The 27,814-nt window shown below is 41.9% G+C and overlaps 2 protein-coding genes across 2 annotated transcripts in view; both read left to right on the top strand.

Moving 5' to 3' along the window:
- NDRG1 (N-myc downstream regulated 1) overlaps positions 1-27,814 on the top strand; it is a 204,561-nt gene that overhangs the window by 56,395 nt on the left and 120,352 nt on the right. The gene's annotated exons all lie outside the window — the stretch shown is intronic.
- On the top strand, positions 148-27,224 carry ST3GAL1 (ST3 beta-galactoside alpha-2,3-sialyltransferase 1). Its single transcript, XM_069854683.1, has 6 exons — positions 148-972; positions 11,023-11,219; positions 14,559-14,738; positions 19,981-20,026; positions 22,526-22,645; positions 24,525-27,224. Exons 1-6 carry the CDS (start codon positions 661-663, stop codon positions 24,696-24,698), a joined length of 1,029 nt encoding a protein of 342 aa, XP_069710784.1. The 5' UTR covers positions 148-660; the 3' UTR covers positions 24,699-27,224.

Genomic DNA, 27,814 nt, shown 5'->3' with positions numbered 1-27,814 from the left:
TGCTGTGTTGAGGGCTCTGAGTTGATAAGAAGTTTTGGGATGGGCAGAGAAAAGCAGAGAAATTAGATTTGGTGAAATGCAAAAAACTTCCTGACAATATTTGTGTTTCTTCTTTTTTTTGTTTGTTTGTTTATGTGTGTCTCCAGGCTGCAAACAGCTCTCAATGGCTTAAGCGGACATCAAAGCACGTCTCTCTGCTGGAACGTACACCACCGGATGATCTGATTGTACGTGAACTAACTTCAAAAAAAAAAAAAAGCAGCCCTATTCTTTCTACGGTTCAGTTGTTTTAATTTATGGCTTGCTCCCACACAGAAAACGTATATTTTTAATCTGATATTGCTCCCCTTCTGATACGTGGAATGACAAGGGTCCATTTTTGTTGAACCCTCATCAGGAGAGATTAGCAACAGGTCTCTGAAAGGTGGAAGAGACTTGGAAGCACTGTAACAAGGTGAAAAGAAATATCCAATTTTCCCTTTTTTAAGCCCACTTGGAGGAAATGAAGCTTCTTCACTTATGGACAGAGGTCGTGGAGTTGGTATATTCAGCCTAAGACTGGGGTGGTAGCCGGCGGGCACCTGCAGCACCTCTTTTTGCCTTACATTGGAACCTACGTCGTACTCAGTCTGCGGTGACAGCAGAACCCAAGTGGGAAAGATGGTCATTGTAAGAAGGAGAAACGTGAAAGTGTTTACCTTTGCCTTTTTGCTCATCACAGTGACATCATTTCTTCTGAACTACACGCACCAGGTGACCACAACCACCTGGGATCTGAGACATCTTATCATGCAGTTTTCAGATCAAGTCCAGAAACTCTTCAAGTACCCCAGGAGACCGTGCAGCTGTCGCACATGCATTTCTGAGCTGGGACATTCCCTCTGGTTCGATCAGAGATTTAATTCAACTATGCAACCTTTCCTGACCTCACAAAATGCCTTTATTCCAGAAGACAGCTACAGGTGGTGGCTGGTAAGTGGTAGGTGTGGATACAGCCCAGTATTTGTGTGACGGTTGTGGTGTCAGGCTTTGAGCGATGCTGAGCAGATACCAAGAGATGGTTGCTGACAAAAGCATTTGCCATCTCATCTGACAAGGCAGGCAGAGGCGGAAGAAAATGGGCGTTCATGCTTCTGTTTAGCTCACAGGCACTCAGAGAGCACGTTCACTTGCTCTGAGCTAGAAAAGTCCCTTGCACAGTTAGGTGGCAAATGCAGAATTTTCAAATGTCAGTATTACCTTTTTTCTCCTTAGTCTTCAAAAGATTAAAGCTTGTAAGCTGGCTGTTTTCACTTCAGATGGTAAAAAGGGCTTTGCCGTCCATTGAGTTAGCAAGGAAAATTTGTGAAGTGTGTAATTCCCCTCGGGCCCTCCCTATTGTAAAATATGTAAATAATTAGCAGGATTAAATGGAAAATTATTAATTCCATTTACATGAAAATAATCTCTGTTGTGGCTGGTAATGTAAAATGGATCTGTAAAGGGGCAGCCATGGTTCACTAGGAAGAGGCAGAATATCTTCTGAGTATCATGGTCCAGAAAGCCCAGTTCAACCATCATGAAAGCTAGCGATACCTTGTTCAAAAAGTACAGAAGGGAAGAAGGCATATCCTGACATTTTGCCTGATTAAAGCCCTTTTTATGTTCTCTTGAAATGAGACATTGATTAAATTAATTGCTCATAGCCTGTGCTGCTGGACTGCTAAAGTGCAGGTTCTGTCTGCAGCAACCCAGAGAAATCAGTTTCATTTTGACTTGGTTTTCCCCTCTTCAGAAAGAATAGTCTGCCTGTGCCTTTCTTTGAACACATAGCTGCTTGCAACTTGGTGTCCTGCGGCAAGCACGACACTTGGTGTTGAATTCAGGGCTTTCAGTCCTTCCAGGGGAAGGCCACTCTGGCAGGCACCCACTTTTGCAGTGGGAACGTTCAGGTTTCGGAAGAGGTTTTGAGTGCTGTGAGAATGAGGCTGTATCCGATTTATCACTTCTCACTCTGCTGGCTGGTGCATTTACTGTTGAAAAAGAGATGCCATCCTGACGTTTTTAACTGCTGCATAAATTATATCCTCATTTAATGATGAAACTCTCTTTTTTGCTATGAGTCTCACATACTCCAGGTATGCATCCTTTCATCTGCTCTTGGTTCATGACTCAGATTTCCCATTACTTGTGTTTTTTCTTGCAGCACCTAGACATTTTTCCTTCTGGTCCTTTCTGATGGAGATTCTTCTCCCTCTCTGGGCAAGGAGTTCCAGTGCTTCACCACCTTCATTATAAAAAATTTCTTCTGGTATAAATCTACCCTCCTTTATTTTTAAACCGTTATCTTGTGCCCTTTCACGACAGGCCCTGCTAAAACGTCCGTCCTCATCTTTTTTATAAGTCCCCTTTAAGTACTGAAAGGCTGCAATAAGGTCTTCATGGACCCTTCTCCAGGCTGAACAACCCCAGCGCTTTCAGCTTTTCTTCACAGGACAGGTGTTCTGTCCCTCTGATCCTTTTTGTGGCCCTCCTCTGGCCCTGCTCCAGCAGGTCCATGTTTTTCCTGTGCTGAGGACTGCAGAGCTGGATGCGGGACTCCCGGCAGGTTCTCACCAGTGCAGAGCTGAGGGACAGAACCACCTCCATTGATCTGCTGGACATGCTGCTTTTGTTGCAGCTTAGAATATGATTGGCTCTCTGGGCTGCGAACAGACATTGCTGGCTCATGTCCCACTTCTCATCCTTCAGTATTCCCAAGTCCTTTTTGGCAGGGCTACTCTCAATCCCTTCATCCCCTGGCTGTTATTGATACCAAGGATAGCCCCAATCCAGGTGCAGGACCTTGCTCTTGCCTTTTTTGAACGTCATAAGGTTCACACGGGCCCACTTCTCAAGCTTAGCCAGGTCCCTCTGATAGCATCCTATCCATCAGGTATGTCAAACATACCGCTCAGCTTGATGTCATCTGCAAACTTGCTGAGAGTGCACTCTATCCAACTGTCTGTGTCATTGATGAAGTTATTAAACAGCACTGGTCCCGGTACGGACCCATGAGTGACATCTCTTGTCACTGATCTCCATCTCGACATTGAGCAGTCGTCCACTACCCTCTGGATGCAGCCATCTAACCAAGTCCTCATCCACCAAACAGTCCATCCATCAAATCCATATCTCTCCAATTTAGAGAGAAGGATGCTGTGGGGGCCTCGATGGTTGGACTAGATGATCCAAGAGGTCTTTTCCAGCCTGGTGATTCTATGATTCTATGACTCTGTCAAAGGCCTTGCAGAAGTCCAGATAGAGAACATATTTCCTAGCTGGGCTTTACTCAAGCCATGAGAAGGGAAGATGGTCCTAGTTCCCCTTGCGTGGGGGTGAAGTTTCACCAGGGAGCTGTGCTGATGTAACAACTGGCAGGTTTTGGATCGGGGGGGATACTTCAAATAGACCTCAGTAGATGAGAGGATGAGCGGTTTCATGGACACTGTGAGTGTTGAGGCTAGTTGTGAAGTGTCTCTCAATTGCCTCTGAATACATAAACAAGGAGGTACTGAAGAGATGATCAATCCTTACTCCTGGCATCAATGTGGGGGCTGTGCTCCTGCATCACCTAGGCTGAGGAGTGCTGCAAGACACAGCTGGCTAGGCAGGGTGTCTCTGCTAATGGAGTTTGGCCCCTGGGTGCTTGTGCATCACCTCTGAGCATAGCTACACTGCATTCCGAACTCAGACTCCACTCTGATTTAAACATGAGACTTGTATTCGTTCTCTCAAAAAAACTTTAAAAGGAATGAAAAGCTGGTGACAATACAGACGTCTGTTTTCCTGATCTCCTTCTTGTAGTGAAACTGAAGAAAAAAACAAATACGCAAGTATCTCACTTCAGCTCAGCCTGAAACAGACATTTAGGGGGGAGGCTTGTTTCTTTTTCAGCTAAACTGAAAAATAGCAACTTTCAGGACAGCTATAAGTCTTTTACTTCTTTCCCTCCGCCCTGCCCCCAGCCCAAAGCTGTCCATTAATTTTCAGGATAGTCTAACCCTATTTTTAGGTTTTCATTTATTTTTCAAATTCAGGTCAAGTTCAAAGGAAATACACCACTTTAGAACACAAATGTAAAGCAATGTTTTGTTTAGACAATAAAAATAAATCTTTAAAGATTTCTACACTTTTTCCACCATATTTTTTTTCAACCAGAACTTATCTTCAACTAGAACATGGGAAATATTTTGGTGTCTGCCAAAACCATATTGTTTTTTGGCTATCAATTGCTTACTGAAAATACTTACCCTAATCTATAATAGACAGAGAGGGTGTCCTGACCCCTCTGAAAGATGCTTCTGGGTATACCCAGGCGCGATGTAACCTCATGTCCTCACTGCAACCTATTTCCTGTATACATGTTGCTTTGGGTAAGCCTTTCTGAAACAGTCAGTGTCATTTCTACAGTAAGTAATTCCCAGGTTCATCCTGACTACGCACCTTTTTTGCTGATCATTTCTAGGCTTGTCTTCAAAGTGCTTCTGAGATTTCTGCCAGTCTTTAAGAAAATACTGCTCATGGCCATGTTGCTTACTTTGCCAACTCAATATTTTGTGACTTTTTTACTATATTTGCACTTAAAAGACTGGGCATGAGGAGACCTGAGATTGCTGAAAGTTCATTTCAGGGTAGAAATGACTATGCATTCACTCTTCAGGAACTGACATCAGTCTGCATGGTGGTTTCGTTATGCTGTAACTGAGAGACAGTGACTGCACTGGGCCTATTTATTATAAGGTTGTGGTTTTCCTGTCATGGGAAAACCCATGTGGTGTGCTTGGACTAACACAGGCAGAGCCATTGTTGGAGAGCTGTCTCTCTACCAAGCTCAGTCTGCCCCCACTATCCATTAACCCTGTTGCTGTACGTTTGAAGAAGGATTATTTATACAAATAGTCCTGTAGCATTAGTATCTCTCCAGTTTTAGGAAAGTAAGGACTGATTCCAGAGCCTTCTGACCGGTATTTGAGGTGAAGTGACATTTGGGGGCAAAGGATGGAGTGGTTTCACTTGTTTGCAGCTCTTCACATGGCTGCCAGGCTGCTTCACAGTGCATTTGGAGAACATATGGTTTAAAGTCTTCCATCTTGATAGGATGTGGCTTTTTGGAAAGAAATATTCCTGGCTGCTGTGTATAAAATTGCATTGTCCGTACTGGAGTCAGTGATACTGCCTGTGCGGGTGGGAAGGAGCACAGAGGAGAAAGGTCGTGCCACTATCCCTACAGATACCTTATCCTGTTCTGCTGCACAGGACAGAGCTGGTTCTGGAGAAGGTACTTGTTTCTTTGTTCATGGAAACAAGGAGGCTGTTGTCAGGGCTGTAGCACGCTTTTCATTTGCTTAAATCTACCCAGCTGATAAACTCTCCCATGGTTACTTTAATCAGATAGCAGATAATGACCGAAATTCTCCCTGGTTACACCCCTGCAGCTGCTCTGTGCTTCACATGACCTCAAGGTGAATTGCAGTCCTCCTCTCAGGTGTGATCTAGGCATTAATAATACCCTGCACTGACTACTGACCCTCCCTTCCTCCCTTCCTTCCTCCCCTCTCCCCTCCTCCCCTCTCCCCTCCTCCCCTCTCCCCTCCTCCCCTCGCTTCCCTCTCCCCTCGCTTCCTCCTTTCCTCCCTCCCTCTCCTCATTTCTCTATTTCTTTCTTTTCTCCTCTGCCTGTGTGTCTCTCTGTCTGTCCATCCATCTGCCTTCCCTCATCTTACATTCAACTATAAGAGTCTCAGTGTTTTGGAAATTGGCAATTAATGTTCTGTGGTGCATTTCTTCCTGTTTATATTTTCTTTCCCACCTCCTCCAGCTGGCTCACCTGCAAGCTTTTCACTGTTGTTCCATGACACAAACCCTGCGAACAAATGTCCACATTTAGTGGAAATCCACTAAATTAAGTAACCAGTGTATAAGGAAGCAGAGTAGAAGTTATATGCTAAAACACAGCATAGCATTTATTTGCAGTTTTCCTGGTTTATTCCTGGGGAGGGAGTTGGCATTGTTTTTGGTGGTCAGAAAGTATAAAAAGTATGAGATCAGAACCTACTGTTCTAAATCCAAAATAACGCTGTTCAGGTTGATGGATTAAAGCTGCGATAAGTAAAATCAGGCTCAGAGTTCCCAAATAATCTTATCTGTAGCACATTTTTCATAATCTGCCATGTTATAACATTTTTTATCTTGAGTCATGATATCTGAGGAGTTTGCTTTCTTTTTTTCTTGGAAGAAAGCTCAACTCTTGAGGCTATATGATTAGCGTATCTAAAAGAAAATGTTAGCTTTTCGTCCTTATGTTTGTAGGAATAAGTGTAGTATATGGCTTAAAGATTTAACCAGACAGAGAACAAAAGGGCATCCCCAACACATGCACTGGGGGGGAAGTCATGGAAGCTGCACCTACTTTTAAGACAGCAGAAGAGTTACGTGACACCTGAGTCATGTGTTTTGAATGCTCTCTGTAGAAAATTTGCCCAAATACTTTGATCACCAGACGTCTCTAAAGTGGGACGCTTTGATACTGGGTCTGTGATACTTTGAAAGCAATGCATACGGCTCAGTGCTCTGAAGATAACTCGTAGCTGCCAGATAGCTGCAGAAGGTGGTACCAAACCCAGGCCAGGTCTCAGGCTGTAGTCACAGTGTCTGCTGCATGCCCAGTCCCAGCTGGTGTCCTACTGCTTGGGTGCAAGCCTGACATTTAGACCATCCTTGGACATACTGGGAGAGTGAACCTGTCCATGGGCTACCCATTATCCCATTATCCTTGTGTACGTCAGATGGATCTGAAGGTGGCCCAAGCTCCTCGGTCCCCTAAGCACTGAAAAGTGCTCTGCAGAGCTGCAAGCTTTCTGCAGCCAGAAACAAGGGAACACGGAGCTGGTGGATGCAGCGTCTTGACTCCTTCAAGTACTGTGGAGGTGACCCGTACCAGCCATGGAAGTCAGTAATCATAGAATTTTTCATATACATACTATTTTGTGTTAGTTACATAATATATGAACATTGCATTCATATTTGAGGGTGTATATTTTTTGACAGACACAAATTATTAAACAAAGCCCAAACTCTTGAAAGCCCCTGTGTTCTTCCTCTTAATCTCTTTGACGCATAGTAATTGCAGGACATTAAATGTAACAATAACACTGCCATATTTTCCAGACCAAGGAGGCATTTTTAAAAGTGATGGTTTCTTTTTAACCTCTTTCCTTCAGCCTGCAAAATGAAGCTTACCTGGATTTGCCCCACCAGGCTGTTGCTAGGATTAATCTTTGTACAAGGTCTTATAGCTGGGGAGCACTATGTGAGTATTAATGCCTCCAAACTGCTGCAGCGAGACAATTAGTAGCTGTGCCAAACAGATTCTCATGGGGCTTTATTACCTCTTTATCTTCTAAAAACAGTTGAAAAATTAGAAAAGCCATGAAAAACAGTATTATTAGACCAACTTCTGCAGGCTGCCTGGCTATGTGCTTGCAGGAGGGCTGCTCCGACAGTGCTGGCTGCTGCCAGACCCACACCTATATCTGCCTGTCAGCCACAAGGATTGTATCTTGATCCATGTTCCATCTGCATCCACAACACACTGGTGGTTGCAGGTTTAGCAGGATATTGTTTACCTGTTAGTAAGTTGGGATTTTGAAGGTGTATTTAGTACTGTGCCAAACTTGTCTGTGGATGCAGGATGCGTAGTCACCAGGAGAGCTTCCCTCTGAGGCTCTCATGGCTTTAGCTGTGTCCTCACCACTCCAAGCTATTAGCTCTGACCAGCCTTGGCTGAATTCACATTCTCCTCTGCATCCCCTTAGCTGAGTTTGGGGTATTGCATCTTGGTGATCGCTGGTGATATGATGGTACCAAAGAGCCCAAGAAAGCCATCCAAGAAGTTTAGAAAAGCAGCAGACCTTTTTCATCCTTAATGTAGGTGTTCACACCATGACATGAGAAGAAACCTGAGGCTTTTCTTCCTCAGAAACCCATTCATAGCTGAAGAAAGGAACTGCATAAACTTTGAAGGCTGGCTTTTTTTTTTCTTGCTTTTTTTGTTCACTTGCTTATTTTTAAATAAGAAGATGCAAAACCAGCTAGTAAACTTCTGTATGTGAAGTGTGGAGTTTCTAAGGCTGGGAGGGCAGGGTATTTTGTCTTCCTTGTAGAGATGGTTAGGAAACTTCTCAATCTGGACTGCCAATTATATTCTTCAACAACCTAAGGTGAAAAGTTGACTCTGAAGTGCCAGACAAGTATTTTATGGAAGGGAGCTGGTGCGTTAAGTAAGCTGATGGTATTTCATATGTGGACACAAAGTGGGTTAAGATGATTTTTGGACTTGGGCAAGAGGTTTAGCTGCATCATTAGACACGGCTGTTTCTTGGACAGACTTCTGAGAAAAGCTGCCACTTCACTCAGAACACAGGGGTCAGATATTTCAGTGTATTTAAGCCTAATTCTAGCGACTATATCCAAACACATATCACACATTTCACCCAGTGTTTTTGTTGATTTTTAGGAAAGATCAGATTCGTTGGAGCTTGATAAAAAAAAAAGAAAAATGAAAAAACATTACTCAAAAGAGGACAAAAATTTGGTGTGGGAAAGTGAACTGTAACTGTCTTGTAGTGCTATTAGAATTATCTTTTTCAAAAAGTCATATAAACATTGTGCAATAAGGAACTGGCTGTGCATTAAGTTTGAAGATTTAAAAGCTGTATCTGCCTTAGAGTTAGCCAGAGTCATTGCCCGCTCTGCTTTGTTTTGCTGAAATGCCAGCTAACCAATGCTGAGTGAAGATTAGGCCTGAAAAGTGTAGTCCAATCAGATAATCACCACAGAAATTAAAGCAGAGCACTTTTAGTCAGTTAAAGATAGATGTCTTATTCTATAGCTGTTCGGCACGTAGTGCAAAATGGTCATGATCCTATTTAAGGTCTTTGAGGAAATCTCTAACACAAATAATCTCTGCTGTGGAACTTGTGTACAACTGAGGGATCATAGGATGACGGTGTCCTGCATTTGGGCTGGTGTTGGTGCCCATGTTTTAACTTGATTACAATAGATTTATTGTGCACTGACAGCTACATAATAGAAAGAAAAGGCAGATCCCTGTGTACATGGAAGTGCCTGTCTGTGGTAACTTTTCTTACTATTTTAATGAATCAAACAGAAGTCAATACTCCAGCTCCTTTCCTGATGCTATCATTCCTGCTAACATGGCAATTTAACTTAAAAAGGGTGCTCAGATACTTAGAATTTTCTGAAAATTACCTTCCTTGTCAGAATATTCTCAGGCAAAATCAGTTCAAGAATAGGTTTTGGTTGTTTTAGGTTTTTTTCCCCCCCAGAATAACTGTGCTCTTAAAAATTTGTTGGTGCGTGTTTGCTTGTTTTCCTATTCATTTCTTAACAACAGTTAAAGTAAACTCCCCTTTACAAAGTGAGAGTGTACATGGGTGTATGCACATATGTGTTCAAATAACTCAAAATTAAGTTCCTTTTTAAAAAGGTTGGATTTTTCTACATTATACACCTGATAATATACTCATTAAGTGGTTTTTATATATTCAGAGTAAAACCAGGTTAGATTTGATTAATAAAGAATACACAAGAGTTTAGATATGTGAGCACAGGTTTGTAGCATCAGAAGAAGACCAGACCTTTTTAACTTAAATAACTGAGCTATCCACTAAATAGTGACATACATAGTAATAATGACAGTGCTTGTCTGGGCATCCTAAACACCTTGTGCAGCCCATATATGCGTATATAGACTAGCAAGGATTAGCAGGAAGATTGAGACTATGTGTCCAACATTTCTTTGTCTTCTTTGTTTCAAATTCTTGGCCCTAATGTTGTCTTATAGCTCTGAGCTCCACAGACCTGTTGTTCAATTCAGTGCAAATAAAGTTGCTTTACGTATTAAGCAAGAATTAGTGATACATCTCTTTTGTGTTTGTGTGTAAGAGAGAGAAATAGCAGGACAAATTATAAGTTCCTGGTACAGTCAAGCCAAATTACCCCAGGCTGTTGCTGGGAGTTGTGAGAAAAGGTGTTTCTACTCTCTCCTTCCCTCCCTCCTTGTCTCTCCTTGCCCTGGGCTGGCAGAGCCTTTTGGCAGATGTTAAGAGCCATTCTCCCTTTGTGAACTTGCAAGCGAGTAGCACCACGAGGGAGAGCAATGGTTTTTCTGAGTGAGCCACCACTACCAACCTCTTTAGTAATCCTCAGAGAGCAGAGCAACAGAAAAGGAGTGTCTGACCATCACCTGCCCTGCACCGTGACTGTACCTTCCTGATCCACCCATTGTTTCCATCATGCACCACAGAGCTGCTACAAAAGAGTTTCCATCCATGGCAACAGGTACAATGACCAAGGTCCGTGTGGTTTTCTTCATCCTGTAGAATTTTTTATCTGATTTTACACCTCTAACCCCCAGGGCTAACTCTACCATAATTTCCTATTACATTAGCAGCTGGTTCCTCCACAGTCTCAAAGAACAGCAACAATAAGATCTCCCTCTTCTAGCATATGCCAAAATTTTTGGAAGGTGTCAGCCACTTTGGTCCTCCATCAGGTTCCCTGAGACTCTTCTGTCATTCCTAGGAGGGTTAAAAGAAATTTTATGCGTGTCTTAACAGAATATATCTGGCCCAATGTGGGATTAGGTTTACAGACACCAGAGGAACTTTTACTCCGCTTATTCAATCTTGGAGAGAATGCATGATCTGTTCTACCATGGCTTGATAGAGGCTGAGGAGGTGAGGGAATCTAAGAAAAAAGAAGGGAAAAGAGCAACCAAGTTAAAAAACTTAATGGGAAAGGATTTTCCACTTTTTTCACATTTCTGCTCCCCACCTGGAGTCTTATAACACATGCTGCAGGAAACAGTGTCTGCAAGTAGATGCAATTCTGATCTTTGAGAAGCCATTTGAAGCTACATCTCGCTTACAGAAAAGCTAGCTGTACTGGTAACCTGAAGTGGTATTTTCTTCCTAACAGAAATTGCAAGGAGAGAAAACTCCAAAGGATATTAATGGTACTCTCAAGGAATTGTTTGAGATCATTCCTGGGGATGGGGATCCACTGCAGGAGCGAGGCACTTACACATGTAGACGATGTGCCATCGTGGGCAACTCTGGGAACCTTCGGCAGTCTCGGTATGGCCAAGATATTGACTCCCATGACTTTGTGCTCAGGTGAGTAGGCACCACTTCAGCTGCTGGTGTCTCTGTTGTTTAACATTCACTGGTATTTTGGGGGACAAGTGAGCAAACAAGGTTTCAGGGGCCATCTTGTTAAATCTGGTACTTGGGTCAAATCTAAGCTCCAGGGATGTAAACTGTGTGTGTTGGAGATACGACATCATGTTATAGTTTTGGGAAAAAAAGAAAGCATAAATATTGATACTGTAGATTGTTCTGCAGTATCCATAATCACCTGCGTTAAAAAGTCTAACTGAAAAAACCTGCAGTAAAAGTTACTTCTGCAGATAGTACTCCCAAGTGATCATATTTGACTTTCTTGCTCCAGTTCATTCTTAAGTAACAATGAGGTGGCAAAGCTAAAGTCACTTTGCAATGTATAGGTGACAGCTGATTAACTGAGGCTACTTTGTAAAGGGTCGCACGGCCTGTTCCTTTTGAGGCAATGAGTGTTGGCTATTTTGTCCCACTGAAATGCAGGCAGGAACTAGGTAAGCAGAGCTAATCACACAGAGGGCAGCTAAGATGTCTGGGCTGACTTAGTTCATCTCCAATGCATTGTCCAGCTTTCACACTGCATTTGCCATTACAGGACAATTTGAGGAGCAACGCAGGGTGGGTCAGAGGGCCTGGTAAGGAGGGGTTGCTATTGAAAATACCACATGGGATTATACTGTCAGAAACAACATAACCTTTAGCAGGAAGCTCTGCACTGAAATCAAGAGTGAATCAGCAGAAGACCAGCACTTAGGCCTCCAATGTGTCTTCAGCATGTCTTTGAATGACATCTAAATGTTCACAATAAATCATTTCAGGAGTTGCTTTGTCAGTTGTGTGCCCTGCCCCCTGTCCAAAGTACCTCCCCAAAGGCAGATGCAGCTAACCTGGTCTTCAGATATGCAAAGGGAAGCAAAGAGTCCTTGGCATTAGTCCTGCAGATTGCAAATGTGAGGCAGCTGAGGTGCATTTATGCTTAAATCTGAGTCCCTTGCTATGGAGGCAGCCCCATTCCTGTGTGAACTTTCTTACTTTGCCTGGCCTGTATTTCCAGAATCATGCAGAAAATGTTTTGCTAGGCTTGAAGCATATTTGCCTGTCATTTGGAGTAGTAACTAATGAGTAACGCACTCAGATGTGTGTTTCTGCTTTGAGGTGTTATCTTTCTCATAGCTGTGCATCCTTGGCAAGGGAGAAACTCTTTGTGACTTGGAATTTAACCTTCCAGTCTTAGATTTATATTTTAACGATCGCAAGCCATGTCCGAAGGCTTGGCACTAGATTTTAGGATTTGCCATAGAAAGTTGTACAGAGAAGGTGACCAATCCGTGTGTTCACCCGAGAAACAAAATCTCCTTTGACCTGATGTTGACTTGCACGTGCTCTGGCAGTACAGCCAAGCATTTAGAAGAGGCAAGGACTCTGAGAAACCTTTCCTTCCAAACACTGTGTTCCTGCCCACTTTTATTTGTTTATCTATGTATTTTCATAATGGAAAAAATTCCTGCTTAGTCCTTCCTGCATATACTGAATATGAATGCTGCCCTCTGCCACGCTACGGAGCCAGCCCCACCATGGATGGTGGAGAAGGGACACTGACCCAAGGGCAGGGTTTGAGTCAAATAACTAAGATGCCACCTTTGCCATGTCCTGACAGAAAGAAAAGCCTATATACTGTAGCTTAAACTGACTTTGTTGCGGTCGGGGCAATCCACAACATGTAGAAGTTGTGGGCCAAAAGACCATCTTTATTGATTTTACAAGACTTTCTATACCCCTTCCCAAGCTGCACGTCCATGCACGATTGGTTTAGCTAAAGACCGACAGTTCATAATTGGACAACTCCTTCTCAGCTGTAACTTCATAATTGGGTGATTCCACCTGCAGCCTGTCAGCTTCCTAATCTTGTTTACTTGGCTCTTCTTGGCGCCTTCCAGCTTCTCCAAGGATGCACGGGCATCTATTCAAGGCCAATGTTTAAGTTCACACACTCTAACTCCGAGGTTTCCCACAGACTTAATCTCAAGATAGTAGGATTCAAGCTTTACTAAGTATTTCTACACAGTAGGTCGCTGGTAGGGAAGAGGCTAACTCCATAACAAACCACATAGACTGGGAGGGTAGTATGCCTATACTAATAACTCCCTTTGAGGGAGTTAGAAGAAACTTAACCAATTCACCTGGGGGCATACTGCTATAACAAAATTATTGATTTGATAAACAGGTTTTACCTCCCTTGTTTATCAGTGACCAGACAAATGTGTTGTCTGGCAATGTACGATGCTCCTCAATACCTTGTCAGCTACATCCTCCCTTATTCTCCCTGCACTTCTGTCAGGAGTTGAGCTAATGTCTCTGCAGGACACTCCTCTCTGGCTGCAGAGAACCCCTATTCTGCCCAGAGCCAGCTTGGGGCTCTCTAATGCACATTACACTGCATGACAGAAACAGGCAGATCTCTTCTAGCAGTGAGCTGCTAATGCAGCACGGGACAAGTTGCTGATGTGTCACCAGATTTTCTTTCAGGAGTGAACACAAGCATAGTGGCATTCCTACAGTCCTGAGTTCAGAACCCCCAACTCTGTTCCCTCAATATAAGGTAGCCTTGTTTGGCCAACACATTTTGACTGAGTCCTGGTGGCCCCTGGACGGATCTCCATGCACTGACCCCAGGGCTAGAGTGACCCTGAGATGTATCAAAGCTGGGGGACATACTAGAAAGCACTGTTTGAGTAAATGAAGTGTTGGGAATAGGTCCTGGATTTATTAGTGTGGCTTTGGTGCCTCTTTATGGAAGGACCATAAGAAATATTTTCTATTTCTCATCACACATAACATGTTTGTTACCTTGACCTTGGACATCCAATTACATCTTTACAGATAGGGTAATGAAATGGTGAGGAGTCAAGCTGGTGGACTTCAGGGCAATATTTTTCTCATCTCCTGGAAGCCAGGAGGATGAAAGAAGATGTGTCCTCATGGACTCACTGCCTTTTTGAACCTCTCTCTGCTGACTGTAAAATGAACTCAAGAAATGTGCTCAAAGATATACTTGCTGGCAGAAACTCCCATTTAGCCCAAAGAATCCTCCACTAAAGCTGAGCTTTCATTTTCTTTTCATTTATTCACTATGGGTGATGGTCATTTCAGTCTGCTTGAGGACCACTACACCCTGTCAAGGCTCTCTGAAGAGCCTGGTTACAGCACTTTCCTTAGTCATTGGGAGCGTTTTCCTGCTACATGAAGGAATTGATTTGGGGAACAATCGCACATGTTTGTATCTACCTAATTCCTCTTTCACTCCTTTACTCTCTCACTTCTTATTTTGGGCTGCAGAATGAACCGTGCCCCCACAACTGGCTATGAATCGGATGTTGGAAGCAAAACCACTCACCAGTTTGTTTACCCTGAGAGCTACAAAGAGCTGGCAGAAAACGTAAGCATGATCCTGATCCCCTTCAAAACCCTGGACCTGCGCTGGGTTGTCACCGCTCTCACCACAGGCACCATCAACTTGTGAGTAAGGGAGGTGTAGCCCCAAGTGGGCAGATTGAAGGGGTGGGAGAACCACATGTCGGTGTAGGACAGAAAAGCCCACACTGAGCACATCTCCACTTCCGATAAGGCATAAAGGAGCTTTACAGACCCTCTCAGGTCATAGCTCAGCCCTAAACACTTTCTAGGAAAAGCATAATGTTATGGTGCAGTATTTGAGGTGAAGATCCAGATCCAGCTCTTCACCACCCAACACAATGGTCTCAGAGAAATGAAAAAGAGGATTTTGCTGCTGGAGGTAATCAGTTTGAGCAGGGGCTTCTTGGACTTCAGGGGTTCAGTGCCTCATTTTAGGCTTCTGCTCATTCTTCTTCCTCTCCAGTCTGTTGGGAGCACAGTGGGTGCAGCCAGCGTGCCCCTACACGGATGTATCCATCCAAAAGCTGTCTGCAGTGCTAGGTGTTTGGCAGGTTATTCATTCAGCAATGGTCCTAGACACCTGAATTATCCCACGTGAGACACTTGCATGGCCAAGCTGTCCTCTAACATATATTATTGTGTTTGCAGAAGGGGACAGCAAGGCAGAGAGGTTGTGCAGGCTACTTACGCAAGACAGTGAGAGCAGCAGCAGACCATGGCACTCAGTCCCTCACCCACAGCATCGTTCCCTGGATAGGTTGGTCAGGAGCTTGGTCCATCTTTCCTGGTGGAATTTAATTGAGAGCTGTGCAGAAGAGACACCTTTGTTTTGTGTCACCTGTGTGCCTTAGACCTATATGAACGTGTTCTACTTGGCAATAAAGTGCCACACTGCCACTTATTTTTCTGTTCTTCTTTATGAGTGCTTTCAGAAGTAAATGTTGTCCTGTTTAATTCATTTATGGCAGACTGGAATTAGAAATGTGAACAAAACTCGCGTCTCTTCTACATGCCTGCTAACAAATTCTCTCCCTTCTTATAAACTGGCTTTTCTTAATCCAGAGAATGAAATACGTGACATTTGTACTGCACATGTGAGATTATCTGCTGGATGTAGAGCCACAGCCTAGTGGGATTGCTCAGTGGAGCCCTGCTACACACAGACAGCAACAGCAGATCAGATTTCTTTATTCCAGAGAGAAGTATTTTAAGACATTTCAACTTTTTTTCCCAATTTCAGAGTGTCAGAATGTGAAAAGCTTGCCAAAGTATGTTCCTATTGACTGAGGATAAGACCCACTTCTCATTTTTAAGGAAAACTTCTTGAGTGGATGACAAATGACATTTTATTCTTTTCTTTTTCTTTTCTCTAATTGCAAATGCATTTTAGATTCTTTCCACTTCTTGTTAAGATGCTCCTAAGATGTAACAAATGTGTTTTAGTATCTTTTTACCTTTTATTTTTCCACCAGCATTTAGTATATCCAATCATAAATTATCTAGAAAAAGTCCATCTTCAAGACATGCTCATAACTCAGAAAAATCAGCCCATTTAGCAAATCAGCTAAAAACTATCAATGCCATTTTATGCAAGGTTTGGGTAGTGGTTTTTTTTCTGGAAGATATATTGATATATATCTTCATCAAGAACCTCCCCCATTAAGCCTGGATCCAAATCCTATGAGAAGCAATGGAAAGCTTCCAGCTGCCTTCAGCAGCCTTTGAACAAAGGCACTTGCTGCACCTTTGTCAAATCCATGCCTGCACTAGGAAGAGCAGCCCACAGTTGCTGCCACCGTCACCCATCCATGTTTCCATCACTGTTGCTGCTCTGTGTCCAGATTGCAAAGCCTTTTACTGTTTATTGTCTAATATTCACCTTCAGAAGTGGCAGCAAGTGGATTGCAGCTGTAAAGTCAAGTGAGCATTTAGCCTGTCAGGAAGATATAACTAGTTGACTAGAATGCAGTCACAGCACATGAAAGGAAAACTGTCTTTGCTTAATAAATTACAGATTATGTTATATGTTTATAATTAGATTGTATACATGGGCTTGGTAAGCATCTGGTATAAATTAGTGTGTGAGTTTTTAACTTCATGAAAGAAATACCAGTATTTTAAGATTTTTGCCATACTCAAAGCAAGGAAATTGAGTAATTAATAAACTGGCACATGGTGGAGCAATAAAACCAGAAAGTCATACATACAACGATAATAATAATACATTTAATGTAATTTAGTAGAATAAACCTTTGAGCGTGATGTAAACAAACAATGTCAGATATAGTGTCTAAGGAAATTGTTGACTATAGATTTGTAAAACAGAGAAGGCATCAAATAAAAATAAAACCCATATGAAATTTGGTATTTTAGAAGAGAAGAAGTATTCACTTTAATGCACTCACAGTTAAAAAATATAAGCATCCTGTATTATGGATCAAAAGAAAAGCTGAACTGCAGATGGCCTTAATAATAGATTGAGTTGATAGGTGAATGATTCTCTCAGACATATCCCATTTGACTGTTGGGCATCCCATTTCAAAGTGGCTCTCTGAGACTGAACATTGTCCTAGAAAAGACTAAGAAAAGTCTTCCGGGACGTGAAACCTTCGGGTCCTTATCTGTCATATATTTAGCCTAGTTCCCTACCTTGCTTCTGCAAGGCTTCTAGGAATCTCCATAGTGAAAAAAGCTATATGAAGCTCCACTTGTATTGGCAAGGAGCAATTTTTGCATTCCTTAAATTGTTGCATGTCTTCCACTAGGGTGAAGTGTACAGTCCTGTACAACATGGCCAGTGATGCTGGCAGACTTCACAAGAGCCCTGCCAAGTGGCTGATAGAAGACATTTTCCAGATTATATGAATTTCACCTGTAGCCACCTTCATCACAGGCTTTATTCTTTGTTCCTGTCTTATGCAGTATTTACTGGTTCACTAACTCTCTGGCCTCTATGCAGCCTAGTTTTTATGTGATCATAATGTCATAGGTCTCTATTTGGTCTTGATCTGTTTGCCAATACTTTCTGTGTGGTATTATGAAATTTTGCAGCCAAATGACAGCAGAACTTGGGTAATTCTTCTGAAAAAAATAGTGTCCCATGATTAAAATTATTAACGTCATCTGAAAAGAGCTACAGTAGTCTCCTGCTTGGATTAGAGGTCTGCAAATATTGGTCTTGAATATTGCATACTGTTCACTTTCGTCTTTTATTGTACCTGGCTAGATGTCCAGGAAATATGGCCCTCTTGTTTCCTCCACATTACTGGCTGTTCGTTTATATAATAATGAAGATATTTTAGCAGCAAAGAAGCACATTGTATCTTCATAACAATAAAAAGGACATGCGATCACCAAGCCTGCTTCTACCAGCTTTGCTAACCAAGGTCAGGCGTGGGAAGCAGATGCAAGGGCAGATTTGCAGAGGGTAGATTAAGAATTATGCATGGGTGTCTCTTTCCCTGTTAGCATCTTGTGTCATGTCTTGGGGGGCTGGAACCCACCTGTCCACACACGACAGAGCCGCTTGCTCACTGCCACCTCCAGCACAATGAGGGGAGAGAAGTGGAAGGGTAAAATTGAGTTAACTCATGGGTTGGGATAAGAACATTTTAATAATTGAAATCAAATAAAATAACAGTAATAAAAATCTGCAATAAAAATGAAAATAACAAAAAGACATAAATAAACCCCAAGAAAGGCAAGTAATGCAAATGAAAGCAATTGCTCACCATCAGTCAAGCAATGTCCAGCCCATCCCTGAGCAGCAGCACCCTGGCCAACCATCCCCAAGTTTATTTGTGATTGTGATGTAATATAGTATGGAATATCCCTTTGGTTAGCTGGGTCAGCTGTCCCAGCTGCATCCCCTCCCAACTTCTTGTGCACCTCCAGCCTACTCCTGGAGTAGTGAGGAGCAGAAAATTGTTTGACTCTATGTAATCACTGCTCAGCAGTAATGAAAACATTTATGTGTTTCCAGTACAAATCCAAAACATAGCCCAGTACTAGCTGCTATGAAGAAAATTAACTCTGCTCTAGCCAAAACCAGCACATGCATCCAGCCTGGGACAGGGATCTAAGATGCTCAGAAGTGCTTGAGGAGGTGAGGATGCTGCCAGGTCACCACTGGTTTGGGGAGACAGATTCATGTTTCAAAGAGCCGATGATCCATGGATCAAAGAGAAATAAAACATTAATCACAGGAGACTTGTTACCAAAAAACAAGCGAAACATTTTAAATGAACTAATGGAAGATTTTGGTGGTGTATAGTCACAGTTTTAAGCTAAAGAAGGTAGATTTAGGTTAGATATTAGGAAGAAAATTTTTACTTTGAGGGTGACTAGGGACTGGAACAGATTTCCCAGAGAAATCATGAATGTTCCATCCCTGGAAGTGTTCAAGACCAGGTTGGATGAGGCAACTGGATCTAGTGGAAGGTGTCCCTCCCTGCCCGTGGCAGGGCACTTGGAACTGGATGATCTTTAAGGCCCTTCCATACCAAACCATCCTATGATTCTGTGATTCTATAATATCGCAGCCCATCTAAAAAGTATGCAGGGTGTATTTTGGGATATAACCCAGTTAGAAGGCCAGTTCAAAATTTTCTTACTTGAAACAAATTCACAGAGATTTTTTTACAGCAGTCATGATGAGCTGTGCAATGCCAGCATGCACTGTGCATGAGATAGGGAGATGAAAAGATTTTTTTGTTTTCAAGACACGACTCGTGATTTCGACCCAGTCATAAGGTATAACTTGAAAGTTTTATGCTGGAAACTGCAGGAAGCCTCCAGCATCCCCCTGAGGAGGAGGGGAATAGCTTGCTGCTGAGGGGCTGCGTACTGGGAAAGCCACAGTTGCACATAACCACAAAAATTATGAACTATACTACCACCTACTCTGAAAATCATGCAGTGGCTACGAGTATTAGGAGGGGAAAAGTCTCCCCCTGGTGGGAAAAGTTTTTTCTGCCATGAAAATAAATGGAAAGTCCTTCCTGTCATCAAAATGCAAAGAATGCAACAGTCATAGGGCAAGAATTAGAAATCATGGACTCCATGTAATATTGACTTTGCAATATATTGTCAACTGAATCTTTGGCATCCTACTGTCAATAATTAACTTGTAAATTTAAAAATGTAATGCCTTCCTATAAACTTGCATCAGTGACACCTCAGTTCTTTTAATGCTGTATTAATTAATTGTAGCCTCATTTTCTAACAATTACTTGAATTTATTGCTTTCAAATAATTTTTTTTCTTTATATGAAAAATATTCTTTTTTCTTTGGAAATACAGGAAAATATTAAGATGTTGGGATTTTCTTTTTTTGTTTTTACAGCACGTATGTTCCAGTTCCACGGAAAATCAAAGTCAAAAAAGAAAAGGTGAGAAATGCTGGTTTGTGAATTTCTTCTGCTACTCATAGGTCTTTCACCACTTTGGGAGACTGCAGGAATCCAAGGAAGCCCTTAACATTCATAAAAACTGCAACCAAAATACATAGTCTTTACAAGGCTTAGCTAAGCTAAAAGTTTAAGTACTTTGTGCCATTCAGGCCACAGATCAACCTCTAAATAACTAAGTCTGGAGAGAAACTGCTGCTGGACTATGTCATTGCATTGCCATTGCTCTGAAGGTTATATTGCTTCCTGTGGTATGGCTCAGGGATATTTAAGACGCACTGTTGGTGAATGGGGCTCACTCTCCACAGCAGTTGCTGTTCCCACTGAACAAGATAAGAAGACCTTGAGCTGTGGAGAACCTTTGGAGTTTTTTTTAAATAATTTGACTATTTGAATGCCAAGGATGTTTCTCACTTCCTGGTCAGATCCTTATAAATTGGAACAAAATGTACTCTGAACAAATAAAGCTCTATGTTTTCAAGTCAGTGAAGAATTCAAGAAGGTGTCAGTGGCTTTTGGGGAAGGCTCTTAACCCACAGTTGTAATAACCGCCTGTACCAAATTAAACAAGCCTGGAGACTGGGCTCAGGCCAAGCCCAAAAGTGTATTGATACTCTCTCAGGCAATGTTCAAACAAGGTTTGGAAGATACGACAGATAAGGGAATATTTTGTTTTGCACAGGGACAGAATTGAGCAATGTGTGCACAATGTCTGCCATGCTTGCCTCAAGGCTAACAAAATGCCTCCGACTCATTTTATTTCATAGCAAGGATATATAGGAGGCAAACAGTCACAGGGTCTCGCTTCTCTGAGGAGGTCAAAGAAAGATGGACAAAACTGCTCCCCACCCTATGGCAATAATAGGAAAGTCCATCCCATGCAGCTACTGACTCATTGCCGACGTATGCTGGGGCTTAACAGACGTGCCCTGCTGCTGGAGGCACAATTACCCAGGGGTAGGATGGTCATCCCCTTGTTGGAACCTTAGCCACCAAGCAAACATTTTCTGGTTTTGTAGCTGCGTGGTTTGAGAACATAAAGAAGCCAGGCTATGTAGGGAGAGGAAAAATGTCTCCTTTTCCAAAGACCTTCCTGCAAAATATCATTCTCATTCTCTCAGCCTTTGGAAAGGCTGATTTTCAAAGGAGCTCAGGCTTCTGATGTCTCAGGGGCTGATAAAGTATGACATTAGCCCCAGAGCATTAAAATTACAGTTCAAAGCACGTGTCCTTCATTCAGGAGGCTAGATATTGCCAAAGGCTTCAAACAAGACCTTTAGCCATTATCAGTTTATATCCCTGTGCTTCAAACTGTGAAACTCTAGGGGGTATTAAATAATCACTTAGCTCATAACTACCTATTGTGAGGAACACAATAACCTCTGCAAAACTCTTGTAAGATGCACTACAGCAGGTTGTTAAACTCAGTCACAGTTGAGTAGCACCAGCCCAGGGTATGGTTGGTAACATGCAGCAGCTTCCCCAGCCAGGAGATGAGAAGCTTGTATTTCTTCCCACACTGTGTAATGCAAAACACCCTATGAGAAGCAATTACATACAGATACAATATCAGCAATTAACCTCTGACTTTGTAAAAGGAAATGCCCTGCAGCTAACCAGATAGCATTGAAATGCTGTCACTCTATTACAAATGCAGCTTGGAGGAAAAACCTCTCTTTGCCTGATTCAGGGAGGGGAGTTGAAACCAAGGGATCCCACCAGTCCTTGGATCTACTGTACACTCAGGTCTGGTCTTAGTGCTCTCTCTCCATTAGATTGCCTCATAATTTCCCCAGGAGATAACCAAGTGCAATTTATGCCCTTTAAAAATAAAAATTATTAAAAAAATACATAGAAAAATTGCATATTTGGGAAACAGGAAAAATGCAGCTGATGCAACCTGATAGGCTTCCTGATAGCTTACATCTGACTCCTGGTTTCCTTAGATCTGTATGTCTATAGACACCAAGACATGGTTGGCATATTATACAGAAGATGCAGTTGCTTCTACGTTCCCATCCAAACTGTAGTTGGACTTGATCATCTTAAGGGCCTTTTCCAACCTAGATGATTCAATGATTCTGTGAAATCTGGCATCACATCTTAGACTTGCCTTGCTCAGGTCTGCATCTCCTCAGAGCTCACCTGCATTACAGCAGGATGCTGCATGGAGAGTTGGTTGCCCAATTTTCTTCTCACTTGTGCCGTTTCGTATCCATTTATTTATTATCATCCAAGATATTCATTAGTATTAACAGATAGGGTTTCAAAACCAAGGAAGGAATATTCATATGTAATTGCACATGGGAAATACTCCTGAATGCACTAAACTATGGGACTTTATTTTTCCCTTTCACCTGCCCAGGGAATTACTATTATTCCTTTCTCCCTTCCCTTTAGGGATGATATGCTACTGTTGTTTGGGGTTTTTTTTTCCCCAGAGTATTTTAATAATGAGTCTTTCTCTCCAATTTTGCCTAGATCTTGGTTTATAATCCAGCTTTTATGAAATACGTCTATGAAAACTGGCTCCAGCATCATGGAAGATACCCCTCCACAGGACTTCTGTCTTTGATATTTGCACTCCACGTATGCGATGAGGTCTGGCTGTCTTTGGATATACAGATTAAAAAATTAGGATATTTCATACTGAAGTGCGAGGAACATGCCTGGCCACTCAGCCTTTATTTCCCCTTCTCCATCTTCTTGGCCATATGCTTCTTCAAACAGATGCCAAGTCCTCGGGAACATGCAGATATGCTTAACTGACAGTGACTGATTTTTTTAATGTCAGCAAGTAGTAGAGTTTAAGATGCATTCCAAGGCAATATAATTAAACATAAATAGTGAGATTCCACTTGGCATTAAAAAAAACATCTAAATAAGGATGGTAACTGCATTTTTTGTTAGTGGAAGCCCAAATTACATTTTGTCTCACTGTTTAGGCACATAGAGCCATTGGTGTTACCCTGGGCATGCACTCCATCTCCAGCTGCCAGGCCAGAAAAGTACGAATTTCTTGGCCTTGTGTGGCATCTGCCTGCCATGAGTGATGTATTGAGTAACCAAAGACATCTGAAATGGCAGTTATGTCTGGGCAGCTACATTGAGGTCTAATCTGTCTAATCAGTGGAGCCAAGGTGCTGATTCAGCAAACCAGCCTCCTTGTAAGACATTGGGGGAGAAGGATCATTCCCTGGTTTCTAGTGACCGTGCTGCCTGAGTCAGCACTGACTGCAGTGGATGCTCAGGCACTTCCATTTGGATATCTAAATCTTAAACACAATTGCACCTGAAGAACTTCGATGATCAGCACTTACAGAAACCAATTTTGTGGTACAGATGGTCTATTTTTAACCCAAGCTTATGGGTTTATACAGTAGGTTATGGTAAATGCTCCTACTCCAGCAGTTACTTGAGGAAATTCCCTTGCTTGAGTGATGTGGGATGCTCCTAGGTGTCAGGAGACTTTGCTAGTTAGTTTAAGGCCAGGTCAGCTCTACAAAATCCTGCAAACATGGGCTTGTCAGCATAGGGGATAAAAATCAGTATGCTGGCAAAATCCCTGGCTTGGACACAGGTCTTCTGATGAAAGAGATCTTTCATCACCCAAGCCTGTGTGACTTGGAGAAGTGGTGAAAATACTCATCAGGATGCTAGCAGAAACTGTACCATAGTCAAGGAAGATAGGAGGGGATGCTTGGGTGGAGCTTGTTTTCTGGTAAGCAAGCAATGAGTAAAGCTTTGCCATTACCAAACAATAACTTAAAACAAGCTCATATTTGGGTGGGTCCAGGTTTGTGTAGGTTGGGGCACTTGTTTTATGGGCTATGACCCATTCAGAAGCCATATCACCCCTCTTGACTTTAAATATGTTGACTGCAATATTTGGACTTTTACTACTGAATAAGACAGGCATAGCTATCGATAAATGAGACTTTAGTCGAGGAAAGGCCGTAGGAGTATACACAAAAAAAGCATAATTAATGTCTGTCTGCCTCTAAAGTGACTGCAAATGTCAAAAAATTAGGTATATAAGTGTGAGTCGACATGGGTCATTATTTGGAAGACTGCGAGCAAACCCAAAACTTTTCTACTCTTTATGGCCTTAATCAGCTACAGAGGAGATTTCTATCCCAAGTCATTGATCTCTTGAGGTCAAACATCATGCTTAGGGGACAGGAATGTGCTTTTCACATTGCTAAACAAGAATTAACAAGAATTCATGGATAAAAATTTCCTTTTCTGTCTAGGTTCAAGTATGGCAGTGGTAATAGCATAGCTTAGGAATGTAAGTCCCTTGAGGAGGTCTTGGGCTGTGGTTGCAACATCTTATGCATCAAAATAACTGGGAACGCTACCAAGATCCTCGGATGCTGCTTCCTGCAAATAAACTGAGAATCAGTAGAGCTTCTTCAGTGTTTCAGATGAAGACCAATTGCTTTTGAGGCTATAACACTTTTTCTTTCTTACTTCCTAGGTGGATGTGTATGGTTTTGGAGCAGACAGCAAAGGACACTGGCATCATTACTGGGAAAACAATGCTTCAGCTGGGGCTTTCCGGAAAACAGGCGTCCATGATGGGGATTTTGAGTTCAATGTAACTTTGACTCTTGCCTCCATTGAAAAAATAAATTTTTTCAAGGGCAGATGACCCTGGACATGGGAAGAAGTAGGGGCTGCAATTTCCAACACGCAGCAGAACAAAGCTCAGTGAAGATGATCTGGGTGCCAGCCAGGTTTGAATGCGTGAATCTGCGATGGATTTGGAGCATCTCACTGCTCTAACGCTCACCACAGGGAGCTTGGCCGAGGACCGGCTTCAACGCTGCACATCATTTCCTATCTACAGATTGCTGGGAACTACCAATCATTTGAGGGAATAAATGAATCTCTATGTAGGCTCTACAGCTTGATTTCTAAATTACTGATGAAAGATCTGCCTGCTGCAATTAGTGGAAACCTGGGCACAGGAATTGCTGTTTGTGTGTCCGTTCTTTCCTCGAGTAAGGCAGGAGATCTTTGAAGAAGAGTGAAAACAACTTCTGGGACTTGAGACCCTCTAGGGCAGCTGTGAACATCATAGTAAGGATTACCTCAAAGAAATGAATTCACTTCTGCTGTTGATCTTCTTTTTGAACTGTCTCACCTGCTTCCTCTATTACTTCTGGCTTCGTGCTATATTAAGCAAAAAGATGATAAGGTTGCCTGGAGTAGTGGATTTTTCAACCATTGCCTCATTCTGCATTGATAGCATCTAGAAAATATAGATCAAATCATCTCTGATCATGTATCATTTAATATTGCTTCCTATACAGCCATAATGAGAGAGAAAACAATACTGAAAACTCCAGCAAAAACAAAAAAAGGCCTTTTTAGCAACTTGTATGTTTTTCTTGTTTGGTTATGTATATTTTTTGTTTCTCTTATTTTTGGTGGAAAATAATGCTGGAATGCTTGTTTTTATTTAATCAATTTAAGGTCAGAAAGTAGACATTTTTCTTTCAGTCTTTTCTATGTGCCTTTTATAATTGTGCAAGTGATGTGATTTTTTTTAAAGATGACAAACCCTAAATTAAACTTTTTTTATAAAAGGGGGGAAAATTAACCAAAGTCTAGCCTCCATGTGATATATTTTGTAGTCAGAAACAATAATAACAGCTCCTATATTATATCTGAGCAAACACAAACACAATGAATTTTTAAAGGTAGCTTTTACCTTTTTTTATGGGAAAATATCCAAAAGTTCTAAAGAAGCTTATCCTTTTATTTTTTTACAAATCTCTTTGAAAAATCTCTATTCAAAATGAAGACATATCATGAGTTGGGATATCAGCTAGTAATACAAGAGGAATCTCTTGCCCTGTAGCAGCACCTACAAGGACACAAACTGCTCAAGCTGGTCCTATAGTCTAAGCCAGACTTCAAAATTATGTGCATCTCTGGAGGAATGACTGTATTAATGTCAGTGCCTCTAGGCAGTGAGATATGGGAAGTGACAGTGCAGACTTTATATTCACGATTTTTGCTAGAATAAATGTGCTTAATTGTCAAGGACAGGTGAAGTATGAATACAAGAACAAACTTCAGGTAGTGAAGGATGGGGAACGGTAGGATTTTTCTTCCCACTATCATGAAAATAGGACTTACAGATTATTGACCCATTTTCAGCTCTGGTGAAGACAGTGGAGTTTTTGCCATAGACTTCAAGGCACTTTAAAAAATTACATATTTTGGTTTTAATAGATTACAGTGGCTTGCGTTCATGGCAGTTTAGAAATCATCAAAATGACTTGACTTTCATGTGCCAGTTGTGACAGAATGTGCAAGTGGATGAATACATGAGCTCAGTGAAAGGCCAGTCCTTTGACCAGCGATGTGCTTCGGTCCAAGATTTATCTCCTTGTCTTTCTGTGCCCATTGTTAACATTGAGCCTCTCACCAAGGCAGCAGTTCACAGCACAATGGCACAGTCAGCTGGAATATGCGTATTTTGGGCCACAGCACAACTTGCCAACGTGAACTGCTTTACTCGCCTGAGTATTACTGGTCTTACAGTATATAAAGAGATGAGGATGCCGAACATCTGTAGGGGGAACTGAGCTCACTTTGCTGTGCACACATGACCCTCAGTTTAGCAATGTGGAAAAGCCAGGATTTCAAATCCTCATGCTGAGACCTGTTTTCGTGATACGCATATCAAAAAGCCCTTTCCTAGCATGGTGGCCAGCAACACTCACCTGTGAGTCCCAGGTACACTAAGTTCACTGGGCTTACTGTCTTCTACATGTCCTTTGTAAAAATATTAATCATTTTTACTTGAACCATGTTTATTTGTTTTAAGCATTCCCACTGTTTAAATTGTTGTTCAACAATATGCTTCTGGTGAGATGTCACCATAATACAAGCAAAGCAACTTAAAGAGGAAAAAGACTCCATGGAAGATCCCAATGGTATCTTAACCCTTTGACTAGATTTATAGATATTTTTTTTCATCATGAACTTCAAGTATTTTCATTTTTTTCTTTCTCGTAGGCAGATGTCAGTAATTCAGAAACAGTTTTTTGCTGTTTCTGTCTTTTTTATAAGACCTGGAAGAAAACTCATGGTGGCTTGATACTTGTTTACTACTGATTTTTTTAAAAAACAGGTGGCAGTTTGAGATCAAAGAAAGTACTTATCTTATCACAGAATCATAGAATGCTTTAGATTGGAAGGGATCTCTACAGGTCCTTTAGTCCACACACCCCCACCCCCTGCAGGAGCAAGGACATCTTTAGATCAGGTTACCGGATCTTCTAGTCTGTGTTGTCTGAAAGTTTCCTCTTGCTGTCCAAATTAAATTTCCAATTTTCTCCTGAATAATCTGCTGTTGACAGCACATATGAAACATTGTGACTCATAGTGTCGTGGGTACGTTTAGTGTCTTCATCATGGAACAAGCTGCAATTCCCATTTAATTTTCTTGCTGGCAGCAAGCAGTAACTGTGTACAACTGATGTCCATTTTTCAGAGCATGAAGAGAGTAGAAAGTGAACCTTTCTAGGTGTAGGATGATGGATAGTCTGTGCCATCACATTTCTATTCCAGAAGAACTTTTTCTAGAGTCTTCTAGGCAACTGACTGTTGTGTTATATCTGTCAGTTTCTCCACAATTTTGCTGCTCTTTCAAATGCCTTCAGAATAAGGAGATACCAACAGATGATGCTGAGGGAAGAATTAATTCCTACTGTTAGTGTTAAAGACTGTGTTCCTGCTATAAACTTTCTG

This window comes from Phaenicophaeus curvirostris, chromosome 3, assembly GCF_032191515.1.
Source record: "Phaenicophaeus curvirostris isolate KB17595 chromosome 3, BPBGC_Pcur_1.0, whole genome shotgun sequence".
NCBI classification, from domain to species: domain Eukaryota; kingdom Metazoa; phylum Chordata; class Aves; order Cuculiformes; family Cuculidae; genus Phaenicophaeus; species Phaenicophaeus curvirostris.
This window is presented reverse-complemented; position numbering and strand designations above follow the sequence as displayed.